We start from the raw sequence: 24,086 nt of genomic DNA on the forward strand, positions 1-24,086 counted from the left end.
TTTTTTTTTTTTTCTGAGCAGAAGCCACAATGCGGTTTTAGAGATCTGGAGCGTTTCCCCTGCACATGATGGGCGTTTTTCAAGCCTCGAGGTGACATTCAGACATAACGGAGCAGATTGGCTTGTTGCCGTCTGTTTGGTTGATTTATATGATATTTTATTTAAGGAACTTTCCTGAAACCCAATTGTAGCACAATCTGAAGTAAACACTTTCGTTTTCCATTTTTGTATTTCTAACTCGCGCCAAAACACATAGGGTGGTCTTGAGGGAAAACAATGGAGGGAGACTTTAATTCTTTCCAACTGTTTATGCGCATCTTTTTACACAATCCTTCTTGACTTCTAAGGAGCAGCTCGCACAAGCAATGGACAGCAATGAAACTAAACGCATGGGTCTCGTTTTAACTTGACATGGCATCATATAAACACATTTGGTTCATGCCACAGCTGCAAAGACACCCATATTCTGACACTCTGAACATCTCCCTGTTAGTCCTTAGGCAGAAAACTGTGGAAAACATTAGCGCAGAAGGGACAGGGGAGGCAAGGTGGCAGTGCAGAGGAATTCTTTTGAAGCTACAACATGTCGACATCCACGTCTACCATCTGCCCTCCCTCTCAACACACTCTCTGTTTGCCATTAGAACCCTCAGCATCCATCAAAAGCTCGGCGGAGACAAACAATCACCACTTTTTAAACTCTCTGATGCCAAAGCAATTAGATTAGCATATGTGATTGGATCAGTAAAAGAAAATTTCACTCAAAAAATGAAAATCATTTACTTACCCTGATGTATTTCAAACCAAAACACATACAATGAAAGTCAGTGAGGTCTAGTGTTGTTTGACTTCAAGATATCTTCTTTTGCCTTCTGCAGAAGAAAGAAAGCGTTAAGGGTGAGAAAATTATAGCACATTTTTTTAATTTTGGGCAATCTAGTTAAATTCTGGAACCTATCTTCTAAAAATCTATCGTACACTCTTACCATTGAAAATTATAGCACATTTTTAAATTTTGGGCAATCTAGTTCAATTCTGGAACCTATCTTCTAAAAATCTATCGTACACTCTTACCATTGAAAATTATAGCACATTTTTAAATTTTGGGCAATCTAGTTCAATTCTGGAACCTATCTTCTAAAAATCTATCGTACACTCTTACCATTTTTTTATGAATGTTACGAACATTTAAATAATCCAAATAACCTTTTTCCACTATAAAGAACTTTTTGTGCAGTCGAGGTTCCATGGATGTTAAAGGTTCTTCAAGGAACCATCAATTCCAATAAAGAACATTTATTTTTAAGAGTTCATGGCTTCAGAAGACTTAAAATAATATGTGCAAGTGGCATGGACCACCTTTATGATTCATTTATGGTGTTTTTGCATCCATATTTGAAACCTGAAAGCTATTCATCTGTTCCTTAAAACATGAACCTCAGTTATTCTGGTATGGTTATTGTTACTTCATTCTCTCTATTCTGAAGCCGTTAAAGCGAGTTTGTCTGTCTCTTGTTATTTCTGTGGGTATTGAGGGTCTTTGTCTGGTGTTGTCATTAGTCAACTGATCCCTGCATGGTTCCTGAAGCGCTCTCCAGCTGAGAAGTGCACCGCAGTGTGTTTGGCACTTTGGTGTGTGTATGGAGTCTTCTGGCTTTATGGAGTTGGTAATTAGGAGAAGGGACATATTCTGTGTCACCCTGGCACTGTAAATATACAGATGAGGTCTTTTTAAAATAGTGTGACCTTTTCAATGCTGTGTGGCTTATAAAACCAATGAAGTGCTAAAGGATGTAATGGTCTGTTAGGATTCTGGTGGGATTCTTTCTGTAGGGAAACTGGCATGAGTTGGACAATCTGATGAATTCGTTTTTTTTTTTTATCTGATTTGTCTGACCTCAACGTAAGGACGAAGAGGAAAAACAAATAGAAATTTTTCAAGTTTTCAATAGGGCTGCAGAGTATGTTCAATTACGATATTTTACTTTTTTTAACATATTTATATGATTTGGCTTTGAATCATGTAGTTCAAATCTCTTTCATCAGTATGATGCTGAAATTAGGCGTTCTTGACAGATAATTAATGTGTAAATGAAATTCAGTGTGACTTTTAATAGAAGTACAGTTATTGTATTTTTTTCTGTCTTTAAAGAAGATATAAATGTATAAAAAACATTTTTATAATATTAATATACACCGCAGTTCAAAAGTTTGGTGTCAGTAAGATTTTTTTTAATGTTGTTGAAAGACTTCTCTTATGTTACCAAGGCAGCATTTATTTAATTGAAAAGTACTGTATGTTGTGAAATATTATTACAATTTATAATAACTGTTTTCTATTTTAATATATTTTAAAATGTAATTCATTCCTGTGATGCAAACTGAATTTTCAGCATCATTACTCCAGTCTTCAGTGTCACAGGATCATTCAGAAATCATTCTAATATGCTGATTTGCTGCTCAAGAAACATTTATTATTATCAATGTGGAAAACATTCAACATTCACACCAATTGTGCTACTTAAAGTTCCCATGAAATCAAAATTAAAGTTTTTTGGGTGTTAGTATCAATATGTTAGTCTTAAGGTTATCTATAAGGCAGTGTGCTCTATATTTTAAAATGTAATTCATTCCTGTGATGCAAACTGAATTTTCAGCATCATTACTCCAGTCTTCAGTGTCACAGGATCATTCAGAAATCATTCTAATATGCTGATTTGCTGCTCAAGAAACATTTATTATTATCAATGTGGAAAACATTCAACATTCACACCAATTGTGCTACTTAAAGTTCCCATGAAATCAAAATTAAAGTTTTTTGGGTGTTAGTATCAATATGTTAGTCTTAAGGTTATCTATAAGGCAGTGTGCTCCAAAACAGTGACAAAATTCGCATTTAGAAGATATAAGCATTCAAAGCTTGCAGTTCGTCACTTCCGCCAAAATGGCTCAACGCTTCTCATCAAACTTTCTGTCCAATCAAATGCTCTCTAGAATCCGAAGAGCCCGCCCCTACACTATAAAATAGACGCTGAAGCCGCGGCTGAAATCGGTCACTTGTCCACAGAATTAGTATTTTCTGTACAGTGAATGGCACGTAGTGCTCTATATAGGGGAAAGGGAACGATTCAAACAGTGTAAATATGCTTTCCATTGAGGAAAAAAAGAAGTCTGGTTTCACGCTGTCACGCTAACCACCTAGCTAACCTCCAGAGACACGATAGCACGGAGTGGATCACATGCACGAGTCCGCGCAGACCACAAAATGTATCGGAGCTATTTGAATTCTACACAGAATGCTATATTTTATAGCAGTATGGATGAGATTGTGGCTGGCATACCCTGTCAAATGCGGCTTTACGGATCTCAACGGCTCTGAACGGCTCTAGCCCAAGCTGTGATATAAACGAACGCTATTGGCTATTTTAAAAAGGGGCGGGGCTGCTTGAATGAATAGAAAGTTTAAAAGAACAGAATTTAAAATAGATTTTTTTATTTGACGCTTATGACCAATTTAATGTATTGCTGCTAAATAATAGTAGTAATTTCTTTAAAAAAAAAATCTTACTGACCCTAAAGTTTTAAACTGTAAACAGTGTAATCATTTATTTAAAATATACAAATTATATGTTTTATGCAAAATTTTGATTATATACAAAATAATTTAAATGCATTGATTTAAAAATACACTTAAATGTATTTTATTATCTATCGAAAGACTCTCTATACAAGCTTGAAGGAAAAAAATACTGGGAACTGAATTTTCAGTATGTGATTGTGTTGCTTCAGTCCATTTAACTGACTCCCAAAAACCACCTGGACTCTTTTCCCCTACCAAGTGCTCTATCATCTGTTCTCTTTTCATGTTTTTCTCTCATCTCTTCCCCCTCCACCTCAATGGGTCAGCGAGAGTACCATGATGGTCAGAGCTGGATGTCTGTAAACTGGGCCGGGGGGTTGAGGACCACCAGCACCCCCTACCAAACACAAGCTCCATTCACCCTGCTGGGCTTTGAAGTCCTCTCGAGTGTCTCTGGCCACTGTATTGTCAGGCTAATGCAGAATGTTGCCTGATTGTTGGGGCAATTTGATTTTTAATTAGTTGACGACACAGGCAGGATGGCAGTTATGCAAACAGTTATTACTCCCACCCACAAAGGGTTGTATGGATGATTTGAGTCATGTACACGCATGTTCCTTCTCTGTCTTCCTATGTGAATTCCTGCTTTCATCTTGTAGTGAAAACAAACACACCAAAGACAATTATGAAGACAGCACTATTTTAATGATGCCACAATGCCAAGACGTTTTTCTCTCAGTACTTGCAGAATCCTGCAAAAACCCAAAGAAGTCTTGGAGTGGCGGTTAGTCTGATTATATTGTTCATGTTTTCAACTTGCTCTACATCTGAACCTTGTGTATGTGTGTTGTTTTTTGTTTTGTTGATTTTTTTATTTAGTTTTTTGTTAGTTTGTGTAGTGTTTTGTTTTAAACTTTTTGTTTGTTTTGTTCAAATACTTTCAGAATCCTGCTATAATGCCAAAGCAGCTGTGGCTTAGCTATTTTGTTTTGTCTTGTTTTGTCTTGACTTGTTTTGTTTTGTTTCGTTTTTTTGCTTTGCTTTGCTTTGTTTTGTTTTTTCTGTTTGTCTGCATCTGAAATTATTATTATTATTATTATTTTGTTTATTTATTTTTTGCTTTTTTGTTTGTTTTGTTATGCTTTGTTCTGTTGTTTGGTTAAAATACTTGCAGAATTCTGCAATAATACTGCAGAAGTTGTAGCTTAGCAGTTAGTGCTTTTTTGTTTTGTTTTGTTTTTGGCTTTTATTATCCACCAAGTGAAAATCAGAAGCATGTAATTTGGGTTGTTGGGTTGTTTTACCCAGGTTAATGTAAATGCTTACAAATACAGTGTGGTAACATTATTTCAGCTACTTCGACTGTAGTTTGAGTGATAGGGTCACAAAACATTTTGGACCACTTTTAAACCTGTATTTAGCACTGTACACTTATAAACGGATCACCCGAAACTGATCTCATGCTGGGTACACACTAAAAGATTTTTTAAATCTTATAAGATCTTCAAAATGCGAGAGACCACAAACATGAGGACAAAAAATCCTAGATTTAACTGTTTTGCTCCTATAGTGTGTGGTGTGCTGTGATGTTCCCCCCACACATCAGGATTTCTGATCCTTCGCGATCGGGGCGCCTCCGACATTCTTCCGAGAAGATTCAGTCACTCTTAACACACCTCACACCACAGGAAAATCTGATAAGATAATCTTTAGAACCATCAAGATAATCGGGACATTACCTAGGATTGTCGGAAGGGGAGAAATCGGACCAAAATCAGCCCGATTATCTTGTGGTGTGTACCAAGCTTTAATACTAGCTGTAAAGAAACTCCTGATGATTTCCTAGGTTCCTCTGTAATGTGCTTGTACTAGTATTATTGTTATACTTGACCAACTTGTTTCTCACGGATTCTTTCTGACAGTCAGTTCACCTGCTTACGTGATGCTTCCACCTCTCTTCAAAACTCAAAGAAACTATGGTCATTCTGCATAGCTTGCCAGTCGGTATGGCGATAGAGAGTAAAGTGCTCATTTCCTCACATTGTCAGGAGCTCTTAATCCCACTTTGAAATGCACCAGCTTTTGAGGATCCTCCACCGGGAGCCTCAATCCTATTTTGTAGAGGAAACTACCTATGTTTGCTCATCAGAGAGCTATCGGCTTGCTACCCATAGTCTTTTGCGCACATCTGGAGCTGGCTAGCTCACCACAGAGAGCAAATGACCACAATGACAGACTTCATTGGCCTTATTAGTGCTGGACAGAGTTATCACCCGCTAGGGGAAATGCCAATTTGACACAGTGTGCCACATTCACACAATCTTAATAAGATACAGCTGTTTTCCTGCAGATCTGATTAAGGAAAGAGGTTTTCGTTGTTATTGTCCAAGGGTCACAAACACAGCTGTTGGTCATATGTGACTAAATTCAAGAGATAACGTCTCACTTATAAAAAATTTACCATGCTAGCTATGGTATCTGCCAATTACAGTAAACTTAACCAAGATTTACATTAATTATATTGATAACAGTGGTTCTTGTATTAACAATGACTGTTTGAACTATTTTGTTTAAAACTATGGCTGCTAAAGTTTTCAAGGGCTAAAATTTGAGCTGATTTGTCAAAAAAGTCACATTTTATTTTTATTTGATATACTTTTGCATATTTTTAACCTTTTTATCATTTCATATTCATTTTTTTTACATTTATTTTGTATTTAATTTTAAGGATTTTTTTCATTTAATATCCTGTTTAACAATGTAACACGTCATTTTTTTAAATTATATTAATTTTTTTCAAAAGCACATTTCATCATTTTATATCTAATCATTCTCAATCTCTGCTTCAGTTATAAAGGTGTATTCATATAGAAACCTTTTTATTTTATTTTATTTTTCAAATACTTAGAAACACCAAACTAGTTGGGGGCTATTATATTATATTATATTATATTATATTATATTATATTATATTATATTATATTATATTATATTATGATTTGACTCAAGTTTCAATCAGATGATGGCAGAAGGTTTTGATTGGGATGATTGATGGAGGTGGATATATGGAGAGAGACAGGCGAGACCTCCTGAACCCACCCACCCACACCTTTCATCTTTCTCTTTCCCTCTCACACACTAAAATCTCTTGTTTTTTTCACTCTCCCCATCGCAAGCACTCACACTGGGTCTTGGGACCTTTCTTTGCTCCGTCAGGATCCGGAGTGGAATCGAAGAGATTGTGTAGCGGTTCATATGCGCGCGTGATCGGGAGCTCTGCTTTGAAGTCTGTCAGATCAGGGATTAACCTCTTACAGTAGCGTCTGGGTCAGAGCGGGCCGCAGGACAGTGAATGCACAAGCACGCACTTCTCCAAATGATTGTGTTAGAATATGCACTGCGTGTTATTACTACTGTTTGAGAACTTTAACGCCAGAAATAAATAAGAGAACAAGCCTCCTCTCTGTTTGGTGATTTCACATCTGGCATCTGATCGCTGAGTCAAGGAGACTCAATACTTTTTTTTACACTTGCTTTGCCTGTTCGCCCTCTTTTTTGTTGCGCACCTGTGTAACCTTGTGGGGAACTGACTTCATACTTTCACTAAAAATCAATTTGACATCAGTAAGTTAAAAGTAATTGCAACAGTGGCTCTGAAAAATTAGTTTTGAGAAAAGCTATAGCATCATTTCGTTGCAGATGCCTCTTAATGTTATATTATGTAATGCAATGACATTCACTTGTTTAAGTGTTTTTCTGTTGAACCTAAAAGAAGATATTTTGAAGAATGTGGGTAACTAAACAGTAGCTGGTCCCCATTGACTTCCATACTATGGAAAAAATACTATGGAAGTTAATGGGGACCAGAAAGTGTTTGGTTACACACATTCTTCAAAATATCTTCTTTTATGTTCAGCATAGGAAAGTAATTCACACAGGTCTGAAACAGCTTAAGGATGACAGAACTTTCATTTTTGGGTGAAGTGTCCCTTTAAGTGTCCGGATGTGTTTTGGGGCCGCTGTTGGTTTGCAGTAGAGGTTTGGTACCAGGCAAGATGGGGAAACTGGTTTAGGGCCTGAGACACATTCCCCACAGATCCTGTGTTAAGAAATGTGAAGCCATGTGGTCAATTTTGGACCTGACTGCTGGTTTTCATTGAACAGTTTTGCGGTCTGGCCACAGCCCACTTTTTGCTTTGTACCTAATCAGCTCACTTTTACCAGAGAATTGAGTAAATGTATCCGTTCTGTTCTTAATCAGTCCCTGTTAAAGAGAAATCCAGCTGAATGCTGTTTGCCAGTCTCACTCAGAAGCTGACTGCTTCCTGCTCTGCCTTGTGTTTTTGTGGTTCAGCGGCCCAATTATTTTACAGTAACAAAACCGCTGGCGGTCCACTGTTAGCATGGTCAGTAGGCTTTACTAAGTCAGTTTGTGTGCTCTTTCATGGATAAAAATGTGTGCCTTAAGTTGCTGTTTTCATATTTAATTTTAATTAATTTAATTTTAATATTTTTTATATACCTAGAAGTTTGGAGTCCGTATGATTTTTTTTTTAAATCACATCAGTGGCAGTAAAAACATTTGTAATGTTACAAAAGATTTCAAATAAATGCTGTTCTTTTGAACTTTCCATTCATCAAAGGATCCTAAAAAAATGTGTCACGGTTTCCACAAAAATTTTAAGCAGCACAAATGTTTTCAACATTAATAATAAGAAATGTTTGAGCACCAAATCAGCATATTCAAATGATTACTGAAGTATCATGTGACACTGAAGAATGGAGTAATGATGCAGAAAATTTTTTTACATCACAAAAAAGCAGCTTGCACCACAGGAATAAATTACATTTAGAAATATCTTCAAATAGAAAATGGTTATTTTAAATTGTAATAATATTCCAAATTTTTACTGTATTTTTGATCAAATAAATGTAGCCTTTGTGTGGGCATAAGAAACTTTGAATAATCTTACTGACCTCAAACCAAAGTGTATATGTGCATATAAGTTTTTTTTTTTTTTTTTTGTGTATATTTTGTATTTATTTAAATACATAAAAACATGAACAGAAGCTTGCCTAGAAAACATGTCATTGAGATGAATGAGAATGTTAACAGCTCTTTCCAGGTATTACAGACCAGTCAGTAAAAGAAAGATCTGCTTTGGCAGTGATTCATTCTGGCCAAAGTAAAGATGCAGCATTTTTTACCTTAGTCCAATTTGTCTTCAATGACTGGAAATTTCTCGCCGTTAAATCTCACACTTACGTTCCTGAATAGCTTAGGCCTGTTTTCGTTCTTCAGCTCTCCTACTGAGAGACAGATCGGTGAAGTAAGAGCAGCTGTGCCTGTGCGTCTGTGTCCAACTGCCTTTACTTCTAACAGGACAGAAAGATCTCTTGATTAAAGCCAAGCTGTGTGCTTTTGACTTTATTTAGTGCCCGTGTGTGTGTGTGTGTGTGTGTGTGTCTGTGTGTGTCTGTGTGTGGAGTGGGAACAGGGGCCATGAGTGTGTCGCAGGTGGTACAGGGCTGTGTCATATTACAGAGGAAGTTAGTGTGTGTGTTCTGAAAAGATGAGACTGACAGCTTTGACTTCTGCTCATTTCCTCACTGTAATTAGTAAATGCTTATCTGATGCCACAGTTCGCCTGAGAAAGAAGAAAAAGTTAGAGAGAAACAGAAGAGAGAAGAGAGACAGCGAACTTATAAATAGGCCAGACCGGGGCAGTTGTAATGGAGACAATTATAACACTATTTTATTATTATACAGAGTGTCATGACATATTTAATTATTAAAATTACTTAAGCTGATGAAATTAAAGTAATTGATAAAAATAACAATAAATACAGGTGCATCTCAATAAATTAGAATGTTGTGGAAAAGTCTGTGAGCCAAAATCATCACAATTAAAAGAACCAAAGACTTAAACTACTTCAGTCTGTGTGCATTGAATTTATTTAATACACGAGTTTCACAATTTGAGTTGAATTACTGAAATAAATGAACTTTTCCACGACATTCTAATTTATTGAGATGCACCTGTATATAAATATAATTAACAAAAAATATAACTTGAAATATATTATTATTATTATTATTACACAATAATAAACAATAAAAATAAAATAATGACATTTTTGTGAAATAAAATGTTTTATAAAATGTGTCATTTTTTCACAAAAAATATAAGAAAATAAGATATATTACAAAATAAAAAGTTATGTATAGCATATTTTTTTGCATGTGTTATATTATTATAGTTTGATTATTATAGAAGATAAATAATAATAACAGAAAAAGTAAAAAATACTGAAGCTGGTAAAATTGGTGATAAAAATATAATTATATAAATATAATTAAAAATATATAACTATAAATGTGTAACATTACATTATTATTATTATTATAACATATACTACTACTAATAATAATAAAATACAAATATAACATTTTTATGAAATAAAATGTTTTAAAAAATGTTTCTTTTAATCACAAAAATGCGATTTGTTGTTTCTTATTTTAGTCCCATTGAGGTTTCATTTGTGTTATATTGTTATATTTTGATTATTTTAAATGGGATATAATTATTAATAACACAAAATGTAAAAGAAAAAAGAGAGAAACTTTTTTTTTTCCAATTTCATCTGCAATTCCAACACTTGTCATGCCATCAGTTATGACTGACACAGAAAGGAAATAAACACATACAGAATTTTACTGTCTTCTCATTGCATCCTCGTGTTGTATCTTCTGTAGATGATGGATGCACATTTTGATTGCTCAGATCCTTTAATAGAGCTTGACTCGACACAGGATTCCATCTGTCACCTTTCATTACGACTCAAATTTGTCAGAACCACAGCTGTCGAACACCACTTCAGTAAAAAAGTGAGCCAGCGACGTCAGTGTTCAAAGACGTGAACCTCAAACCTCGTGAGCTTTGATCTGACCCTCCCAGAGCAGATGCTGGCACTGACTGCTGATGAACCCTTGAACCCCTGCCCTACAGTTCAGCCTGGCCTGGAAAGCATTTACAGTCAGCATATCCAATAATTATTCGGAAGACCGTTGCAAATATCAGTAATTAGATATTCTTTGTGATTGTGTATGTACTCATGTGGTTTGTATTAGTGGAATCTACTGATCTCATATCAGATACAGACTTGTATATTATTAGCAGTGGCATTAGTTCACTATAAGTCTATGGGGCATGCAGAAAAAAACAGCTTTTTGTGAAATGGAATATAGCTTTTTGCAAAAATGTTTTTATTACAATTGTTTTTGTTTATTATATATATATATATATAAATGAATGTTTTATATAAAAACTACTCAAAAAACTTATTAAAATAAAATTCAAATAAACCAAAAAACAAACAAACAACAACAATTTTGGTCACTTGAAGTAAACATAAAATAAACAAATAAAATTAAATACACAAAATTAAATAAAATATAAAATAAAATACAAAAAATAAAACTTACAAAAAATACTAAAACTAGAACATTTAACTAAAATTAAAATGAAAATTGAAAATATAAAAATAAAAACTGATTTAAAGTATTAATAAAAACTATTAGTGTCTGAATGATGCTAAAATAACATTGTTTTAAAAGTTTGGTTGTCTTAACTTTTGTGCATTTACAGAAAATTGTATTCGTAATGTATTGCATACTTCTAGAACAATATGACTAGTATGGTGTTATACTACCGATATACACTCTTTTTGTGAATTGAATACAAAGTTAACAGGCTTTCTTCTGTGGATTTGAGTGACATCCTCCTGTCTTTTTATATTACCTCAGATTTATCTGCTGACTTCCATAAGTGTGTGCCTGTTTGGTTTATAGCTGGCAGTAGCTCTGCATTCAGCTCTAATAGAGATCTACTGTATGAAAACAGAGTCCAGATGTGGAGTAAAGCTCTTCTTCAGATAACCTGACCTAACCTAATAAGAGCATGTCTATACTGTTTTCCAAAGCTATATGAGCTGTTTGGCTTGGACCTGCTACCTATGATTGCATCCATGTGTGTGTGTTCGTGTATGTTTATCTGTGTAATTATGTTTGGAGACATAGAGCTTCAGAGCAGAGCCTGAGACAATTTGACAAACAGTCATATACTATGAATATGAAGGTATATCAAATTGCTTCTTGCTTCCTTTTCCTAATGAATGATTCGGTCATTTGGTCCATGGTTCTTCTTGGAGACACAGGAAAATAATTGTTACACTGTAAACATTGGAAATGGGTTAAATTAAGGAACTTTTTTTCACTTGATCTAATCCAGAGGTCCCCAACCACCAGGTCGCGACCCACTACCGGGCCGTGGAAGAATTGCTACCAGGTCGCAAAAACGTTCTGGGAAAAATGTGTAGGCCTATAGATATGACACTTTGTTATTTATTTATGTTAATGATTGTTCTAATTATTCTGTATTTTCATTGTATGCGATTGATATGGAGTAGAAATTTGACAATTTCATGTTAGACAAGTAACTGAAAGCATAAGAGCATGAAAGCGCACAAGCATAGAGATGTGTTTCAGACAGCGCGGAAATACAGAGTTGCGTATACATAAAATTAGCCTGTCAAAAACCCTTCATGGCTCTAATCCATAAAAATGGCTAAACTAGGGCCCGAGCATCAATGATGTGAGGACCCTCTTGGAAATGCTCATTTTATTTTATTTATTTATTTATTTGTTTTTCTTTTCTTTTCTTTTCTTTTCTTTTCCTTCTTTCTCTTTACTTATTCATTCATCCAGAATATTCTCCCTCGTGGTCTGTGATCTTTCATTTGCTAAATGTGAATGCTAGAATTCCACTTTTGAAGTTGCACTAAATAAAACCTCTCTTTCTGTTTCTCTTAGCTGATTAAAGGATCCAGTCGGAACACCTCCTTTACATTCTTTCAAATAAAGCTTTTTGATGCCTTCAGCATATATGCTGCTTCCATTTCTCTCCATCCTAACTGAAATCAAACCCAATAGCTTGTCTAGGTTGTCTTATAGTGTGAGGGATTGGCTGACAGCATGACAGTTCTATAGGATTACAATCCACAGGATTACATTAAACACTCTGGGTAAAGCCACTTCAGTCTTTCATAACAAAGGCTGTATTTCAATGACCAGATGGGACATCTGTATGGCACTTCTCACAATGCACCTGATTTAATTACACTTTCGTTTTTGCATTGATTAGTGTTGAGGAAAGCATGCAACAAATACATCAGCTTATCGACAAGTTTCTAAGTTTCTTTGTTGGCTGGACACTTGGACGTCTCACACTGACCTGTAATAAAACATCTGTCAAATCAAGTTCCCATCTGAACAAGTTTCTTGGTTACTTTACCTTATTATCAGGCCAAAAGAGAAAAAGGTAATTTTGTAAGAGAGCTTTTAAAACTGGACTCGTCATTTTGCCGTTATTACAAAGATTCACAAAAATAAATGTTAACAAAAGATTATTCTCTCATGGTGTAACTTCTACGGAAACCCGTTTCCTCCAATGTAATTGCGACTGATTGTGAGAAGTTTACATCTCATATTTTTTTTCTCAAAATTGCATGATATAAACTCACAATTGTGAGATATAAAGTCAGAATTGCGAGATATAAACTTGCAATTGTGATTAAAAAAAAGTCAGTTGTGAGATATATACTCGCAATTCTGACTTTTTTCTCGAAATTCCGAGAAAAAAAAACTCGCAATTGCGAATTCTAAAGTCCCTATTCTGACAAAAAAAAGCAATATTTTCGTACAGTTGCCCATTTATATCACGCAATTCTAAGGAAAAAAGTCAGAGTTGTGAGAGGTAAGCTCGCAGTTGGAAAAAAAAAAAAATCAGAATTGTGAGATAAAAAGTTACAAAATTGTTAAATTTATTAAAATGGCAAAAAAGAAGAAATGAATTAAAAATATCTAAAGTAGGCATGATAAGAATGTTCCCTTTATCTCAACTTTTGTCATTTTTTTTTACGTCAAAGTTTCATTTCAACTAGCATTTGCTTTACTTTCATCCCATATAGAGGACCACTTGATCCCGCTGGAATGGTTTTACATGTTTGATCCCGACAGAAAGCTGCTAATCTCCTGCTTGTAAATTTTTATGTCTTTCATTGCACTGCAGCTGAGGGCTTTGTCTCCAATGACGGCTTATTAAAACAGCCCTCTTAAGTATGTGTCCTTCGTCTCAGAGGGCTTAAGACTCTCTCTCGAAACAAACTGTTAAAGATAAAAGCTAAGCAGAGGGTTCTCGTGGTTTGTGAGAGCTGGTTCTAAGGCAGAGACTTGACCGCGGTGGCCGCTGGTCTGATGTACGGCAGTAATCCTGGCTTTTCTTTCACTTTGATCAGTGGAGATTACACTGCCGTTGCTGTTGGTCTCTGATCCCTGTAACCAACACGAGTGGCTCGGCAAGCTTTCAGAGCTTAAATGTTCACACACACTCGAAAAAAATGCACACAAACATTCAATGCATGAAAAACGTCTTTAAAAAAGTGTTTAAGCTGACTTGCTGTATTTCTGCAATATATCACTGTATAACATTTTTACCAGTTAAAAGTAATTTAACCAATTTATTGGTGTTGAAAGAATTCTGCAAGAAGTCTGAACCAAGGCTGCATTTATTTGACCACAAATACAGTAAAAACATGTGAAATATTACTACGATCTAAAATAACTGTTTTCTGTTTTAATGTATTTTAATAGTTAATTCATTTCTGTGATGGCAGCGCTGAATTTCAGCAGCCATTACTCCAGTCTTCAGTGTCACATTATTAAAGAGTTTAACACTTTTATTTAGCAAGGATACATCAGATTCATCAAAAGTGGCAATAAGGCATTTATGATGTTTCAGAAGATTTGTTTTTCGAATAAATGCTGTTCTTTTGAATTTTTTGTTCATCAAAGAATCAAGAAATAATGAGCTGTTTACAATTTATTAACAATGAAAATAAGCATTATTAATTATTGAGTACCAATAATAATTGAAAAAATATTTAGCAGCATATTAGAATGATTTCTGAAGGATCATGTGACACTGAAGACTGGAGTAATGAATGCTGAAAATACTTTTGCCATGACAGGAATAGATGACTAATTTTGGAATACATTAAAATAAAAAACAGTTATTTTAAATAGTAATAATATTTCACAATATTACTGTTTTTACTGCAATTTTAATCAATTTTAAACATGAAAAAATATTAATTATTCCAGACTTTTGACTGGTAGAGTATATATAATGTGTATGTATGTCAATACTAGATATTTAATTGTGCATGCTAATCTTTAAAAACACTATGCTGTATTAATAATTTAATAGTGTTCATAAGTGCAATACGTTAACTTTTCATTCGAATTTTGTGACGTTTAAATTCACGTGCATTTCAAATCAGTTTTAGTCTTTCATTTTTACTTTAGTATCTAAATAATATAGAATATTAATATCCCTAACATCCCTAAATTTAAGGTATCATTCATGTGAGTAACGTATATGGTAGCGTGAATCATTGTATTGTCATTAATCATGTAAAACGAATGGCGCACAAAATGTTTCACAGAACCTGTTAAATGACTTAGGTAAATTAATAAATACTCAGCAACTGTTTTGTTTTTGTCATCTGTTCTATTCCCCATCACTCATGTCCTCTCATTTATACTGGTTTTGTGAAACCCTCATTAACCAGATGCTGCTGATTCATTATTCTCTGGTGATATAGAGGCAGAAGGATGTACTGTATCATCTGAAAGCCAAGCTCTGATCTCAAGTTCATTCACTGGATCCCCTGCTAAACCATCCTGAGAGTACCTGACCTTGGATGAAACACTTTATTCCATAGTTTCTGCTCTGGGGAATGGAAAAATGACAGATGAGAGAGATAAAATGAAGGGGGTTTGTTCTTTCATGTTTCTTTGCCCTCCTTTGAATTAATTATACGTGTTTTCCTTTCCGGAGGGATGCTAACTTTTCGCCGGCTCTGATGCTGAAAGTGCTAGGCGGTTTCCGCCGGGCTCGGACTTACCTGCTGATTTATGCCGGCCTGCTCAGAATCAAAAGGCCGCTCGTGTTTGCACGCACACACTGTGTGCAGGTACGAACAAGAAAATCCCTGTTAAGTTGTCTTGTGGCACTTTGTCGAGAACAGTGGCGGGAACTTAGGGAATGTTGCGTGGCTTCGAGAAGCCCCTGTGCAAAGTGCTAAGGAAGGGGGCAAATGAAAGAGCGAACGAAGAGCCGGTCTTCTGAAGTGGAGCCAGACCCGATGGCTCCCGTGAGGGACCTCGGGGGTCAGCGGAGCAGGCTCGATGTTGTCATTTAGCCTGTTGAGTTTGTTTGACCCTTGACCCCTAACAAGGGGCAAGGCCACGGGGCAGGCATCAGGCGACGCGCCTGCTTAATTCGTCTGTGAGGAACCACGTACGCGGCCACATGAAAGCGAAGGGGGTGAAAAAAGCTATGGAAACTTTGAAATGACTCAATCTTTACTTGTCAAAAAGCAATTTTATTGTCTTGAGTGGTTACATTTTTAACACAAGAGTGTGACTGTTGTCTCAGAATGTCGTTCCAGACTCGAAGCTCACCTGTTTCTCTTTCTTTTCTCACTGTATCTGAGCAGGACTGTGGCCTGGTGGTCAGACCAGATCAGCCCTGCGGTTTGGAGCCCATTCCAGGGACGAGATCTTCAGAAGAGGCCCAGGCCTCACCTCGGCCTTGCCTCTCAGGAGATGCACCTGGTAGGTTTATTCCAGGTTTTGATCATGGGCTTGTAGTTAAGTATCTGAAATTTGAATCCGTAACTTGTTGTAGGATTTACAATCCTGTTTTTTATGTACAAGATCGTAAGTCAAACTGGTCGTTGTCTGTTTTGTGGACAGATTATAAATTTTCCGCGTATTTTTCCTCCTGTATGAAAGACGATGTTGGCCCTTAAACCATATATTTCAGTTGCAAAGTAGTTCATCATGTGTTTGGCTATATTAGCAGGAGATTCACGGTTTATTAGCCGCTCCACTAGAGGATGGGAAAGGTTTGCTAGTGAACTCAGAGTTCGGTAATTTATGTGTCTCCTTTTACGGTGTGATAATGTGCTGATTCATTGCCTGAGTTGAATCATTGCTCAATTATAAGGTTAGGACCTCCATGCTGACTTTATGGCGGAATATAATCACTTCATACAGGTTTTCTGAGTGAGTTGTTCCTCTGCAGGTTTCAATTCTGTGAGTGTGTGTTCAGCTGCTAGGCCTTTTAGATTTAAAACCACTAGGTTAGGGTCAGAGGACGGTTCAGTCAGTGCTATAAAAGTAAAAAGGCCATCCTCAGCAGGGTAGTACATCAAAGTCAGTGGGGATCTACTTTAATTAACTGTTTACGATGGAGTTACTCACTTTGTGTGAGAGAGAAAAGATGTATATATTTGCCGCAAATTGTGTACTATGCCATGTAGGGGACTGTCTGAAATTGGCACAATGAAGTAATCATGTCTAGCTGGAGTTTCCCAGCTGATTCATCATTTTATGCTGAACTTTTGACATACAGCTGTATAAGACTTTAAAACTTCACAGAGATTCACTTCACTATGAATTACCTGTGAATACTGTAAGTTGAGTAGGTTCTGTCATGGAAATGTAGTATAATGCAGTATAAAGACAGTATAACAGAATATTTTCCATCTCTGTCAGGTCGTTGGGTCGTCCCATGCCTGAGCTGTTCAGACAACAGAACTTGTGATTGGAGAGAGGTCGCCTGGCAACCCGACAGCTGTTATTACCCTTTACTGGACCAACCTCAGTTGCAAACCTGCATGATGGACCGGAAGGTGAGGAACAGGAACCAAAAACACTTTAAAAATGAAGTCAGTACCAAAGGTGCCTGGTTACCCTATATCAGAGGTCGGGAACCTATGGCTCGCGAGCCACACCTGGCTCTTTGACAAAAATCGCCAGATCTCTCACCCTTTACTAACAAATGATCTATTACACAAATTAGACATCACTAGAGATCAGCAATTCCTTTGTTGTAGAGCCTACATAAGCTCTACATATACATGTAAAATAATAATACATTTTCTGTACCGGCCAAAGTGCGTGTTCAGTGCGCTTTCAGAGCCGTTCGCGAGAGTCACGAGCAAACCATTGACGTTTCTATGGTAACGTACAGCTCCTGCACTCAGATTCGTAGCTTTGTGGTAATAGCGAAAAGAAAGATTTTTTGAACAGCAGAAAAAGTGTAAAAGTGTGTAAAAAACATATACTTTGTTTTATGTGTTTTATACTTTGAAACATTTCGCCGGTTACTTTCGCTTTTTCCGCGCAGCTTTCTGCGGGTGGGACTGTTAGCGTTATTAATAAAGGAACGTGAATGAATGAGATAGTAAAGAGCGGGACATTCTTGATATTAAAAAGACAGACAGTATTTAAAAACTCAAAGCCGCGAAACAGAACTCAATCCGCTTCTGACTGGATGTTTTCTGCGCGCGAGGTCCGAGTGGAACACGGACAAGCATAGTAAATTTGTCTTCGGTGGCATGCCTAAAACGGTAAAAACACAGAGTGTCAAAATGCCTGCACTGGTGTGTATTCACATAAATACGGTCGGCACCGTGCATTATTTTTCACTCACTCAGTCTCTTACACACATATATATATATATATACATATATAATTTTTTTTTTTTTTAGTTTGGCTCTTTCGGAAAAATGCATTAACCAAAAATTTTTAAAAAATGGCTCTTTGGTCAAAAAAGGTTCCCGACCCCTGCCCTATATTGTCAGAAAAAAAGGTACAAAAGCTGCCACTGAGATGGTACCCTTTCAAAAAGTTATATTTTTGAACCTTATTTACCCCTAAAGGGTGCATAATAGTACATCAAAGGTACATATTTGTACCTAAATGGTACATATTAGTACCTTTTGAAAAAGACTCAAATGGCATAATACACATTTTGCCATAGTAACCTTAACAAACATTTTATATAATGCTTAACACATCATAGCTATTTAAAAAAAGGCTGCATTTATGTAATCAAAAATACAGTAAAATTTTGAAATATTATTACAATCTTTTATCTATTTTAAAAAGTAACTTATTCCTGTGATTACTCCAGTCTTCAGTGTCATACGATCCTTCAGAAATCATTCTAATATGCTGATTTGGTGCTCAAGAAACAGTTCTTCTTATCAATGTTGTAAAAAGTTCTGGTGCTTAATAATTTTTTGAGGACTGTGATCAATTTTTGTCAGGATTTTTTGATGAGTAGAAAGTTTTTAAATTTCAAGTTTTTTAAAGCATCTTTTGTAACATTATGCATGTCTTTACTGACATTTTTGATCAATTAAATGTATCCTTGCTGAATAAAAATTCAAAATTGCAAAAAAAATATCTTACTGACCCCAAACATTTGAACGGTAGTGTAAATACTTTTTGAGGCTACTATATATTTGTGTTTAAATGTAAAATATATTAATTAATCATTAATGGAAGTTATTATAAGTGTTATCAATACTCAGTTTGAATCAACTGTTTAAACTAGCTTTTTTTTCTGGACTTGATGGACAATTTGTCAGTTCCTCTGTATGCAGCTGACAGCTGTGCCATATGTGTGTATATACAGTACTGAGGAATAAATTAAAGGCAGGCAGCTCAATTAGCATTGAAGTTCCAGTGGCAATGAGCAGCTGTTTATCAGAGATTAACAGCAGGTGTTTGAGCTTCATCTACAGCTGAGCTCACAGCAACCGCATGATTCAATTACACTGCTGCTTTTATATATGCACACATAGGTATAGTGTAAATTCCTTAGGAAGAAGAGGGAAAGAGTTTCTGAAGAAGAAAACCAATACTCCCCTGTGTTTGTCGCTAGATTTTATTTTATTGTAATTTTTTTTTCTTGATGTGATCTGCACACCTCCTGTGTTTTAGGTTGTTTTTAAATTATTGCTTGAAGCCCAGCAGGGGTTTTCAAAGCTGTGTGCCAAACCTTCAGTCTGTTCCTGCTTCAAACACTCCCTCAGCGCTCATCCTCACTGCATGACTCTTTCCACCCTGTCTCGATTTAAGACTCACAAGATCAGATCTGACACAAACAAATGGCCACATTACACAAGGGCCCGAGTTCTAGCTATAGACAAACCACAACCCTCTGACTGCGAGCCCATTCAACAAGAAAAGAGGGACTCTTCAGGAAAGATTGTTTCAAATAAAAGAGCTTTAGATTGTCAAGGTCTAGAGTTATATGCATGAGTTTGTTTCATGTTAAATCCATTTCTGCGGTCTGGAGACAGCCTTATGTATTGTTTGGAGTTCACATTGTCTTTCCAAACTTGTATACGGTTAGGTTTCCTGTACAAAACACAAAACAGATTCACTAACATAAAATTAGAGTTGAAAAAAAAGACAAGAAAGTGGTATAGACTGCTCTTTTGATAACTGTATGTTTGGAACTATAGGTTTGGAATGACATGAGTGCAACTTCTGACTTCTTGTTGAAAATATGTGTCCTTAATCTTGTGAGCATGTCTGCCAATGCCAATGCTTGCTCCCTGGGATCTTGTGATTTAGACTGGCATTCCTGTCAGCTTCACTGCCAAAAGCGCACACACAGATGAACATCCAAACTTATTAGACTCTTGTTGAAGCGCTTCATGGCGACTGTGATCTCAAAAGGCTGTATTGTGTCTTTTGCCTTTATAATGACACAATTGTGTTATTTCATTTCCTCATGTTTCCTCGTGTTGTCAGTAGTCTGCCACTCATTTAAGACTTACGTGTCATATATATATATATATATATGTGTATACTGTATATATACATATATATACAAACACACACACACACACACATATGTATGGTATACACATATGGTATGCAGCATCCATTATATAATATTTATATAATCTTTTCATTTGTAAGATTTATGCCAGCCTAATACTATAAATATGCAGTATTCATTATAAAAATGCTTGCACTTTACAATAAAGTTCTACTTGTTAACATTAGTTAACTGCATAAGCTTGAATGAACTAACATTGAAAAATAGATATAATGAAAAATGAAATAAAGTATTTCATAATCTATTCATTTTCATATAATATCAATTTCAGTTGTAATAATTTGACTATTCATTGTTAGTTCATGTTCAAGTCCAATAAATAATATTAACAGATAAAAATGTTGATTTTAATAATGTATTGTTCAATTGTTAGACTCTTGTTGAAGTGCTTCATGGTGACTGTGATCTCAAAAGGCTGTATTGTGTCTATTAGTGTGTTTTTTGTGTTTATTAACTAACATTATCATTTTTAGTTAGTTAACTATATTAACTAATGTTAACTAATGGAACCTTATTGTAGAGTGTTACCATAAAAATATACCCAAAGAACTTCTACGTTAAGCTACACAGATTTTCCAGAAGTTAAAGTTAAAAGTAAATGTTTACATTTAATTTAATCATTTAATTTTTGTCAAAAGTGGATGCTTTATGGTGGCGGCCATGTTGAGATCACATGACCAGCTGAATAATAAATTGCTGTTATGTTTTAAAAACAGTTTGGTAGGATGTGTTGTTCAAGAAGATTAATAAAAGCTACTAAAACACATAGACAATGACTTCTTGTTGTTTTTTAATTGAGGATTGTGCATATAGTGCAGTCTAATTCTGGACTTGACGAGATCTGGGTTTTAAGAAATCAGTCCAGAACTTTGTTTTAGTTTCACAACATCTAACATGCATGCATGTCTTCCCTCAGGTCTTGTTTATCGGCGACTCCACCAATCGAGGGATGATGTACTACCTAATGGAGAGGGTGAACACTACTCTGGAGGACTGGGACAAGGCTCACGACACCATCGTCTACCACAACCTGAATCAGGGCCGAACTATCGTCAGCTACTCCTACTACCCACAATTCTGGCTGCCGAAGGCTCAGAGACCCACTTTCCAAAGAGCTCTGCAGCAGCTTCTAGAAAGGTCTGTGTATGTGCATGTTGGGTGATGTTTGTCTCCATGTGGCTATGGATTACACCCATTAAGCTGTGAATGTGCGTGTTTGGTGTCGGTCTAAAGTGGCAAAGGCCTTGTTAACACACTGAATGACTTTGGCAGTGTGTTTGATGGTGGGATGTGGGCTGCGTGTGGTTGGGCGGCTGTGTGTCAGATCAGAGTATGTCAGCAGGGATGGTAACCGCTGCTGGCTCAGTGCGCCGTTGATCTCACACAGCTACTGATGTGGGCAGAGGGGTGGGATATGCAGCACAGATGTGATTGTGTGTGTGTGTTATAGTGTGTATCTGTTGAGGACATGTGTCTTGGGAGCTGCCTGAATGATCTGAGACAACACACACAAAAAATAGCAGAACAACAGTTTTTAAAATTGATGATAATAACAAATGTTTCTTGAGCAGCAAATCAGCATATTAGAATGATTTCTGAAGACTGGAGTAATGATGCTGAAAATTCAGCTTTGCATCACAGGAATAAATTACATTTTATAATATTTTAAAATGGAACATTTTTAATTTGTAATAATATTTCACAATATTACTGTTTTTACTGTATTTTTTATCTGATACTGTAAGCCTTGGTGAACATAAGAGGCTTCTTTCCAAAACATTACATACCCCGTACTTAATAAGCAGAGTATTGTTTGGTTTAAGTGGTACAAAACTAAACACTTTGCAATTTTGGGTACATATTTCATCTTGAAATTAATGATCATGCTATGGATTGTTGATTATGTCTTCAGTATGTACTGTTGATCTTTAACCTCTTCTCTGAAACCACTTCCACGGGACAGGTCGCAACCCCTGCAGAACTCGCCTCAGACAGTGCTGGTCGCTGGTGGGGTGCAGTGGCTGAACCTGAACCATTTGAGGACCATTCAGCAGGTTTTAGAGAGGTAAACACGTTCTCAAATGCAACACAAAACCAGCTTGTTCATTATTAGCTTGACTTAACCACATTTTAATTAGCAATGTTCTAATGGCAAAGGCTTTTCTTTCTTTTTAAGGATGCTGGTTTTGTTTTATGTAGTTTGCTGCCAATCTTTCTAAGTGGCTTTGGATGTTTAACATCATATCTCTAACTTATCTCCAAGGGAGGGTCTTGAGAAAATCGTGGTGGTGGTGAAGTCTTTAGGAATGGGTTTCCATCTACCTGTGGATGGTATTCGCTCCCTTCCACTGGTAAGAACCACTGGAGATCACAAAATGTCCTGTCGACCAGATTCTACTTTTTCAACTTCGTTTATTGACATCTATAAACTTGTCAGACTTTGTCATCTTCATTCATTGGTTCTAGAATGGAGTGCAAGAACTCTATAATGTGAACAAAAATATTCTGGAAAGTGCCAAGCATCTTGGATATGAGGTCATTGACACTCTCAGCATCACCATGGGTCGTTATAAGGAGTTCCTGCAAGGACAATGTGCCTGCCATTTCCATGAGGTAAAAGAACAAAAAATATATTATTTACATTTTACTTTTATTCAGCAAGGACCCATTAAATTGATCAAAAGTGACAATTAAATACAAAATTTTGCAAAAGATTTCAAATAAACACTGTTCGTTTAAACTTTCTATTCATTAAAGAATCCTCACTGTTTCCACCAACACAAAACCAGCTTGTTCATTATTAGCTTGACTTAACCACATTTTAATTAGCAATGTTCTAATGGCAAAGGCTTTTCTTTCTTTTTAAGGATGCTGGTTTTGTTTTATGTAGTTTGCTGCCAATCTTTCTAAGTGGCTTTGGATGTTTAACATCATATCTCTAACTTATCTCCAAGGGAGGGTCTTGAGAAAATCGTGGTGGTGGTGAAGTCTTTAGGAATGGGTTTCCATCTACCTGTGGATGGTATTCGCTCCCTTCCACTGGTAAGAACCACTGGAGATCACAAAATGTCCTGTCGACCAGATTCTACTTTTTCAACTTCGTTTATTGACATCTATAAACTTGTCAGACTTTGTCATCTTCATTCATTGGTTCTAGAATGGAGTGCAAGAACTCTATAATGTGAACAAAAATATTCTGGAAAGTGCCAAGCATCTTGGATATGAGGTCATTGACACTCTCAGCATCACCATGGGTCGTTATAAGGAGTTCCTGCAAGGACAATGTGCCTGCCATTTCCATGAGGTAAAAGAACAAAAAATATATTATTTACATTTTACTTTTATTCAGCAAGGACCCATTAAATTGATCAAAAGTGACAATTAAATACAAAATTTTGCAAAAGATTTCAAATAAACACTGTTCGTTTAAACTTTCTATTCATTAAAGAATCCTCACTGTTTCCACAAAAAAAAAAAAAAAATAGCACAGCTGTTTTCAACATTGATAATGATAATGATATATGATATAATGACATATTATGATGATTTCTGAAGAATCATGTCACTGAATATTGATGTAATGCCAACACAGGGAACAAAGTCTATTTTAAAATATATTATAGTAAAAGTTATAGTATAAAGCTTTTTATAGTAATATATTAATCTTTTTATGG

At 35.9% G+C, this 24,086-nt stretch overlaps 1 protein-coding gene across 2 annotated transcripts in view; it reads left to right on the forward strand.

Moving 5' to 3' along the window:
* LOC107745002 (cadherin-like and PC-esterase domain-containing protein 1) overlaps nt 1-24,086 on the forward strand; it is a 58,830-nt gene that overhangs the window by 31,544 nt on the left and 3,200 nt on the right. For both annotated transcript variants that reach the window (XM_016558838.1, XM_016558839.1), the window contains exons 15-20: nt 16,202-16,319; nt 17,265-17,401; nt 21,329-21,549; nt 22,376-22,477; nt 22,676-22,763; nt 22,879-23,025. In XM_016558838.1, coding sequence (XP_016414324.1) covers nt 16,202-16,319; nt 17,265-17,401; nt 21,329-21,549; nt 22,376-22,477; nt 22,676-22,763; nt 22,879-23,025 — 813 coding nt within the window. The remainder of the gene's footprint in view (nt 1-16,201; nt 16,320-17,264; nt 17,402-21,328; nt 21,550-22,375; nt 22,478-22,675; nt 22,764-22,878; nt 23,026-24,086) is intronic.

The sequence above is a fragment of the Sinocyclocheilus rhinocerous genome, unplaced genomic scaffold (assembly GCF_001515625.1).
Source record: "Sinocyclocheilus rhinocerous isolate Xijiao unplaced genomic scaffold, SAMN03320098_v1.1 scaffold2032, whole genome shotgun sequence".
Lineage (NCBI taxonomy): Eukaryota > Metazoa > Chordata > Actinopteri > Cypriniformes > Cyprinidae > Sinocyclocheilus > Sinocyclocheilus rhinocerous.